At 34.6% G+C, this 9555-nt stretch overlaps 1 protein-coding gene across 1 annotated transcript in view; it reads left to right on the top strand.

The window, feature by feature from the left end:
• Window positions 1-1419: 1419 nt before the first annotated feature.
• LOC102483483 (olfactory receptor 5AC1) overlaps window positions 1420-9555 on the top strand; it is an 8925-nt gene continuing 789 nt past the window's right edge. The window contains exons 1-2 of the mRNA XM_006165041.2: window positions 1420-1438; window positions 2576-3513. Of these exons, the coding sequence (XP_006165103.2) occupies window positions 2581-3513 (933 nt within the window). The 5' untranslated portion in view covers window positions 1420-1438; window positions 2576-2580. The remainder of the gene's footprint in view (window positions 1439-2575; window positions 3514-9555) is intronic.

The raw sequence follows: 9555 nt of genomic DNA, 5'->3' as shown, positions 1-9555 counted from the left end.
AAAGAAGCAAATCATTTAAGGTATACAAAAAGGGAAAACTATCTGTTGATAATAATGTGTAAGACTATATCTTTAGCTGGGCTGATATACAATGTATTCATGCCAGGTAAATTCATTTTTCAAGTTATAATGATATACACTGATGAATTAAAGAAAAACAAACAAAAAAAAACCAACTGTTCCAAGAAAGATAAAAGAGAGAGAAAATAAGCTGAACTTGCACATCAAATTGCAGGTATATTTTCTCCTTCTGGGTAAAGAGGTTCTACATATGCTTCCAACTCTCTTGGGATCTTTTCTTTTGAATTTTCATGTTGAGAAAGTTTATATTTTATACAATAAACTCAAATTATTCAAAAATTTCAAATATTCCATGTATATTATTGACAAAATTATATAGTATGTAAAAAAATCCAAACACAAAGATAGCTGAGTACTTGAATATGAAGAAAATAATTAAAACCTAATGTACTTGTTTACTTAACTTTATTCATTTATACCATACATCTTGATCATTGCAAAACAAAAGGAAAAAGTCACTCTTCATGATTAAAATCAGATATAACTGAGTATATTCAAAAGAATATGTTATATAAACTATAAAAGCTCAGATCATAAGATAAGCTTTATATGAATATTAACATATGACTAATTGCTAGTTTTTCATTAAAGTTTGCATTGTGTGTGTTCATAGATACACATAGACTGAGAATTTTAAGAATTTGTTGTCTGTTTAATGTGATCAAAACACGTTTCTCTATTACATGTTTTATTCTTTGCTAACAAGTACGGAAATTTTCCTGATTCAACTGGTAGAGAAGTAACGTATTTTTATACCACTGCCATAATATTGATTAGTGTGGTTTTGTTAGAATTTTTTCAAATGTTGTTTCATCTTCATATGTTCTTATATTCCTTCTAGCCTTTTGCCACCATGAAAAGGGAAAGGGGTATGTTATGGGGCTAACAGCTGTCTATAGAAAAGCATGGATGAAGTCAATTTTTAGCTAAGGAGTCACTAATGAGTAACTGTCTTGGAGACAGGAGTTTCAGTCTTAGCTAAGGGGTACAATGAAAAGATTCATCTTCATGACAGGAGTTTTAGTTTGTGGCTGGGGCAGAACTTTCCTTACTGCTTCAGCTCCAGGTTGGTCAATCATCTCCTCAGAGTTCCCGAGAGACATCTTAAGAGTATCAGGCTGAAAGAGAAACAGTTTTTAACAAAATGGAATCAGTTTGTTTAGGCAGACCCTGGCTACAACAATACCACATTAAAGAATGATTAAGTTTCTAATAGAAGTTAATTTTAATTGTACTGATACATTTATAATATTGTGTTCTTATTCAAAAATACATTTTGAGTATTTCTTCAGAAATTGTATAATGGACTACACGTTTTGGTAATTTTCTTCCCATATGTGTTACATATTTAAAAAAAATACTTTGATAAATTTTAAAGTGCTATGGCTATTTTAGTTAAAATAGCTGTTTCTTGTTTATCATTTTTGGGACAGAAAACTACAGTGATTATATATATATAAATATACAACCTGCATCCAGTAATTATTAACATCATCATGTCATTTGTTTAACTGTAATCATATAACATGAGTAAAATATATGAATTAATCTATAGTTGTTATGATATTTCACTATATCTTTGCTATTGTTTATTTTTATAAGAACTATCTATTTAATTTATTAATTACTATTATTCTTAAATTCAATCAAGGAGAGTCATAGAGAGAGAGCAGACTCCCGTCTCTTGGACTCAGACTGTGGTGAGGCATGTGGGAAGACAGCACCCCAACCATGCTGTCACTTGTCAGCCCTCATTTTATTTTTGCATCTTTATGTATTAGAGTACCCAAGATAACAGGTCTACATAAAACTATTATGAGTGGACATTTCAATCTGTTCTTAATTTGAAGGAAGATGTTTTTCTTAGAATGTGTGGTATTAGTTTTCATCGTTATGTTTTGTGAATAATGTATTAAATAACAAATTAAATGGCTTATTCTATTTGCGTCGTCAATGAGTTTTAAATTAGAAGATCATTCTTTTTAAGCTGACTTTATTCCTGATGGAGGATATGTGTGCACAGAGAAAGAGAGAGAACCACCCTCAAAAGGGTCTAGTCATCCCTCTAATTCCTTTCCCTAACTTTTCAGCTCATTAGGATCTTGTGCACAAACCAGTACCCAGCAAGCTTCAGGTCCACTGTGCCAATAATTGGAACTCACGGTTGACCATGTGGCTTCAAACACTGCAGTTTAGTAACTACTGATTATGTTCTCATGCTTGACTTAGAAGATGATTAGTAAATGGCAGTCAAATTTTTCAAATTAGAAAATGAGCCCACATTGCTTATATAAACATTGAACAATTACATATAGATGTGAATGTCAACTTACAATTTGTAGGACATGTTTCCTAAGTACTTACTGGTAGGGAAGGTAAAATTTGAGGGTTAAAGGTAAATATTCTGAATCAAGAGGACAGAGAAAAAACAAAGATTTTTTTTCAAGATCATTCATGGCTGTGCTCTTTACTTCTCTCACATTGCAGTGATCACCCTGTATGGCAATGATGGAGACAAACAAAACTCTGGTGACCGAGTTCATCCTCACGGGACTCACAGATCGTCCAGGGCTGCAGGTGCCCCTGTTCCTGCTGTTCTCAGTCATCTACCTCATCACCATGGCGGGCAACCTTGGCCTGATTGCTCTCATCTGGAAGGACGCCCACCTTCACACCCCCATGTACTCACTCCTGGGCAGTTTAGCCTTTGCAGATGCGTGCACTTCCTCCTCTGTGACCCCCAAGATGCTGATTAATTTTTTGTCAAAGAATCATTTGATTTCACTCTTTGAGTGTCTAGTCCAATTTTATTTTTTTGGTTCTAGTGCAACAACGGAGTGTTTCCTCTTGGTAATGATGGCGTACGATCGCTATGTGGCCATCTGTAACCCCTTGCTTTATCCAGTGGTGATGTCCAACAGACTCACCACTCAGCTTATCACTGTCTCATATATTATGGGTTTTCTCCATTTAACAGTTCATATGTGTTTCTCAGTTAGACTAACTTTCTGCAAGTCCAATGTAATACATTATTTCTATTGTGAAATTTTACAGCTGTTTAAGATTTCCTGTACTGACCCTACAGTTAATATGCTCCTGATTTTTGTATTTTCAACCTTTATACAATGTTTCACTTTTATGGGCATCATCATCTCTTATACCTTTGTCCTCTTTGCCATCCTGAAAAAGAAGTCTGAGAAGGGCAGACGCAAAGCCTTCTCCACGTGCAGTGGCCATCTGCTCTCTGTCTCCTTGTTCTACGGCACCATCTTCTTCACATTTGTGTTCTCTGCGTCTGGCCAAGCTGCAGATCAGGACAAGATGTCTTCACTGTTCTACACAATTATAATTCCCCTACTGAATCCTTTTATTTATAGCCTGAGGAACAAAGAGGTAACAAATGCCTTGAGAAGACTATGGAAGAAAAAAAATGTTGACAAATAACTTTCCAAACATTTTTTTCTTAGTCTTCCCCTGACAACAAAACCAGTACAACTCTGCAGAGATGAGCCACCATTCTGCCATTTCATCAGAGGGCTAGTGGATTGATGAGGCAGGAACTCTGTATGAAAGAACCCTGTTTGGGGTTATATTTTAACTGAGTATTTTGCTTTTTAAATTAACTGCTTTACTTGGGACTTCCATACTTACAGGTAGTAACTGATAATTTTACAGAGAAATGTGAGAAATATTTACTAAATATTGGCTCTCAGACTGACATATACAGTTAGTTGCATGAATGAGTCTGGCCTACCCGCTGACCTTCAATTTAGTAATCTTTTAATCTTTTCTTTTCTTTTTTTTGAGAGGTTTTTGCATGCACTCACCAGAAAGAGAGAGACAGAGAGACAGAAATCGAGAAATCACCCCCGAGGGTGGATGGCCATGCCGCAATCCCTTCTCTTCCATTCTCCTCTCAGGATCGTGGGATGCACACACACATTCCCGGTGTGAGTTTAAGCCACCAGGCCCAGTTATGACATGGCCATTACACTAAATGCTGGTCCCCAAAGTAATAATCTTTATGATTCTCTGCTGCACTCAGTAATTACAGTAGGTAAATGAAAATAAAACTACTTCTTATTAGAACATGCTCTTTAGAGAAAATGCTTTATTTAGTAATAAAGGTTAGAAAAAAATAAAAAGTCCAATGTAATACTATTTGAAAAAATAGTGAATCTTGGAAAGAAATATGGAAACTGTTATTACAGAACAGACCATCATAATAGCTGTCCATATGTAAAATTCTGTACATTATTTTTATCAAGTACATTGCATGCAGCATGGTGTTTAATTATTTAAAAATTTAGGAATATTGTAGCATAACAAAATGCAATTTCAGGTCTGAACCCCTGCATAGTGCAACTATTTCTATCAGTTTTAGTGGAAAATAACAAGACACAAGGTAAAGAGATTAGTTTAGAAATAAACTCATTTAATATGTAATGATTTGAGGAAACAATTGCTCTAATAAATTCTCTTTATGTCGAATATTTTACAATAATTTTTATAATAAGCAGAGGTATAAATTCTATGTTTGCATTTTTATATTTATTTTGATTGATACAATGACAAGATTATCAAAATTCCCAAATATAGAATATGTATTGCTTTAGTAATTATAAACCACCTGAAAATGTTTGATGATTTCTTTTTTTTTTTTTTTTTGAGAAGTTTTTGCTATAGGGTGACTGTGCTTGCCAGAAAGACAGAGAGATAGAGAGACAGAAAGCGAGAAATCATCCCCCCCCACCCCGGGGGGGAATAGCCACACCACAATCCCTTCTCTTCCATTCTCCTCTAAGGATCTTGGGCATGCACACACATCTGGTGTGTGTTTAAGCCACCGGGTCCAGGACTTGAACCACTGTCACCCACATAGGAGTCCAGTGACATAGCCATTATACCAACTGCTGGTCTATTTTTTTCCTCTGGAAAATATTCAATGATTTCCATCTTAAAATTAGTTTCTTATTTTAGGGGGACCGAGTTAATAAAACTTTATCACATTTCCCAATTTTCTTTTTAACGCTTCAGCGTGTATCTCTTGTAATACTTTCTGCTATTCTGATATTTTAATGAGGCATAAAGATATCACTAAATGGGCCTTGCTTATAGGTTTGTACTTTTTTTCTGATGCCTATTTCTTGAAAATATCTTTCAGGCATCCTAATTTTAACTAAAAATGCTTAATTGACTTGTAATTGTTTATGAAGTACCACGTCATGTTATGTTGCACATTCATACATTGCACATTATTAAATCACGCAACTTAATTCTTTGTGGTGACAGCTTTTATTATCTATTATTTTAGAAATTTTGAAATATACATATCACACTGTTCCTTACTATAATCATTAGTATTTATTTTTTCTTTCTAACTGATTCTTTACACTCCAATTCTTTCCTTTCCCTTTATTTTGTCTCATTCCACCACGCCTTCAACCTCTGGTAACAACCATTTTACTCTCTACTTCTATGAGCTCAACTCTAGTTCTTTTTTTTTTTATAATGCTAATTTAGCATGTATTTTTTCAGCAAATTCTGAATGTAAGCTAGTGTAGGTAGAGGAGAGTGGTCTAGTGAGCTCTGACTGCTTCCTATACCCAATTATCTCCTGAGTCTAGGCAAATTTATACACTCTGGTCTAGACTTATACATGAGGTTATAGCCCAGCAACAACCAATTAGATGAGAGGTCACATGATCCAGGAGGATTCAACCTACAGGCCTCAAATCTTTTCTCCATTATTTGTTGCTATGGATGCCATCTTTGTGTACATCTATCCTATGTCTAATGATACATGGGGTCAGTTCATGGAAATATAGTTTTATGTCTGCACAATTGTCATGTACAATAAATAAAATTTGAAATTGTAATGGTAATAAGGCTAGGTCCTCATAAAACACAGCTATTAATATTATGTTGTTTTTGATGACTCTTTGAGGCTTTATAAGAGTGGGAGGTGATTAGAATGTAAGAAGACCAAGGATAATCATTTGTCAATAAAAACTTCTTAAGGATGGTTTATCAAGTTTCCTTCATAGTGAACCCAGTGACACTCAGTGTGGTCCTAACTTTACACTTGTGTACAAGTGGAATAATTTTCTGATTAGCTTCTAATGCCCAGTGGATCAACTTTGCTCTTACCTGCAGGGACTCTATGGCTCACTTTCACTGAGGGAATTCCATGGGTTTCTTTTCTTTTCTTTTCTTTCCTTTTCTTTTTCTTTTTCTTTTTCCTTTTTTCTGATTAGAGTTGAAAATGGATACAAAAACTATTATCTTCCTGCAGTTAAATTGTCCAAGAGAGTGCTTTGCACAAGTAACCACTGCTTCAGTCAGCACCTCCCACTTCCTTCTCTTTAATTGTTTTAAATAAGGCTGCTGCAGAGAATTGAGAGCAGTGGAGATCTCATCAGTTACAATTTCTAAAGATGACTGCTCTAATGTAAGGTATGGTGGGGGAAACAGACTTGATTTCTGTTTTTGTTTTCATAAAACCACTAGGTCTTCCTTAAGAAAACCACCACCTATTCATGGTCCAAAGACTTGTAGGATGTGGACAAGGACACCAATATCTGTCTGATTTTCACTATTATTAGCATTTAGATTTTTTCTGTTTGAAAATTGAAATTTTTAGATAAGAAATGAAAATTCTGGTAACCCCATGAGATATTCTGTTTTCCTTTAAGAGATAATTTTAGATAACATTCTAAATATTAGATGTTGAAGAGTATTTTATTATGTATCTTGAGAAGTAGAAAATGACACATGGAAAAATGATCATAATATTTTTAAATGTATCAGAAATAATTTTATAACTGTGGGATGCTTTCTTTGTCAAAATATAGTTAATTAAGTTATGCTGCACAAATTTCTTTTTTTATTTTTTATGGAGTCCTGATAAGATGGGCTAAATTCATCAATGATAACTTTCTTATGCCCCTTAATTTTATATGAGTAGGTGATATATATGGATTTTTTTATATCTATCCATGTCTCTATAATTAGGTATCATTTTTACCTTAAGAAAAGTGATCCCAAGTGCTTAAGAGCTCTTGAACTATTATGGAAATTTGAAATATCAGCTCCGGATTGAGAGTTGAAAAGAAAGCTAGTCAGGCACATGGAGGACAGAACTGGAACCTAAATGACCTGTGAGTATAAGGACAATTATGAGCCTGGACATGTGTTTTCTGGCTTCTTGTGCTGTTTCATGGACTCCTCGGGGATATATACTATCTAGGATAGTTTTAAAAAGTAATATTCTCTTGTTCTGATCACTGTAGATAGGGAATAGCAACTCACCTTCTTAATGTTGAATCATTGAGTAAAGTATTGCCTTCATACCTATTTTATGAGTAGATATTCCAATTTTAGAAATAGGTCATTTTTAGTCTATTTTGGTAATCAAGAAGAATGAGTATCATTTATTACATTTTGCAGGATAAGTGAATAAGTGACCCTACACATCAAATCATTGGTGTGTTTTCTATCTCATGAAATCAAAGAGGAGCCATGGCGTTCTCTGTCAGACACATCCCTTTTCTCTACTTGTGTGTCTCTGTGTCTATGTGATTGTTTTTTCTAAAATCCACGGCCACTCCTACTCTTGAGGTGGGGGGGGAGTCTTCCCCCCATTTTGCCTAGTAGGTCTCTGCACAAGTTCATTCAGGAAAGTGTACAGAGCAGACCACTCTATAGTTGGAGCAGCCCCATTTGGAGATGTATCAACAGTTTCATTCCTTTCTCTGAGAGGAAGGGGAGAATGGTTACCCAGAAGAAAAACTAGGCTGGGCAGCCCAGAAGTTTGGTGGGTGTCCAATTTATATGATGTGGGTTAATCCCAGGCTAAGTAAGGGTGGTTGATTCATGAAATACCAGGGAAAGCAGCAGTGGTTTTCCTGGAACTACTGTCCCTTCCATTTTCTAGCCTTATTAGAGTAGTTCCAGTAGTTGGCATAGTTATTCCAAACCGTCATGGTGCAGATGGGAGTATTATCTAGCATGCTAGTACTGTGCAATGAGAGGGTAATGAGTTTGAAGGTTAGGAAGCCATTATCCCAGGCACTGTCTCAGTTCCAACTAATTCAGATCCAGTCTCTCAGCCACTTATTGTCTATCAGACTTTAGGAGTTTGCAATGTCACTTACCTCCGTTTGGAATGTCCTTCTTCTCAGTTCCTTCTTGTCTAATTTCTACTTCTTGTTTCAAAAAAAAAAAAAAAAATTAAAGACTCCCCTCCCCCTTCGTTTTCTTCTGACTGTCCAAAATCTGTATCCATGATTTCCTTTTGATCAGGAAAAATGTACTCTAGTAACCAAGTTATTAACTCACTCATTAACTTCCTCTGCCATTGCTTCTCATTTAGATTAGATGACTTCTTTGTTAAATCCTGAAGTTCTACAATTTGCTCTGGCCAACCTGTATCTTTGAAAAGACTTTAGAAAAGTCAAAACACTTAAATACTTAACAGAATAGAACCATTCAAAACCAAGTCATACTATGATACCATTGTAGGTATAGGTAGTCCATATACCTCAAGAAATTTATAATCTCAAAAAATGGTGCTATCAATAAAAATGATAATAAATAGAATCTGATTTTTCCCTTAGAAACCATAGGAAGAAGAAGCATCTGACTCAGGGTATGAAGCCCATGATTTAATGGCTGCTAGGTATAACGAAAAAAAAAGGAATTGAAGAGGCCTTATCTTCACTTCTCAATTTTTCCAGGTGTTTTTGGGGATTTCTTTGTAGAAAAAATACATAAGCCATAGGAATAAGTTAAACAAACTGTTTAAATATTATGTCAAAATTTCATACATAATATTAACAAAAATGATGAGACATTTAACAATATATCCAAAAGAAAGGTACTGAAGTATGAAGAAAACTATTGACACTTATTAAACTTATTTACCTCTCTTTATTCATTTATAAAATAACTTTTGGTTAATATCAAAAAAGAACACTCTTGAATGAAATCAGATATCATTAAGAATATTCAAGACTGTGCTGTATAATCCATAAAATATCTGAACATAATAAATTTTTACAAAAACATCAACTTATGATTAATTCTTATTTTTTTTTAGAATTTGTATTTCCATGCACTAAATACAGTAAAAATATTGTTATTCTTGTTTTATTCCATTTGTCTTCTTCACTATGAACCAGCTTATGGCTATCTTTAGATATATCTCTGTGTACATATGTAAACATATACAATTATGTAAACATGATGATATCATAAATTTTGTTTTCATAACACAAGTTTTTTTTGAGAGATTTTTGCTACAGGGTGTATGTGCTTGCCAGAAAGACAGAGAGAGACTGAGAAACAGAAAGAGAGAAATCACCCCACAGGGGGGGATGGCCATGCAGCAATCCCTTCTCCTCCATTCTCCTCTTGGGATCTTGGACACACACACACACACACACACACACACACACACACACACGGCATGCA

Source organism: Tupaia chinensis, unplaced genomic scaffold (assembly GCF_000334495.1).
Source record: "Tupaia chinensis unplaced genomic scaffold, TupChi_1.0 Scaffold143794_1, whole genome shotgun sequence".
NCBI classification, from domain to species: domain Eukaryota; kingdom Metazoa; phylum Chordata; class Mammalia; order Scandentia; family Tupaiidae; genus Tupaia; species Tupaia belangeri.
Note: the sequence above shows the minus strand (reverse complement) of the source record. Positions and strands in the feature narration are given on the sequence as shown.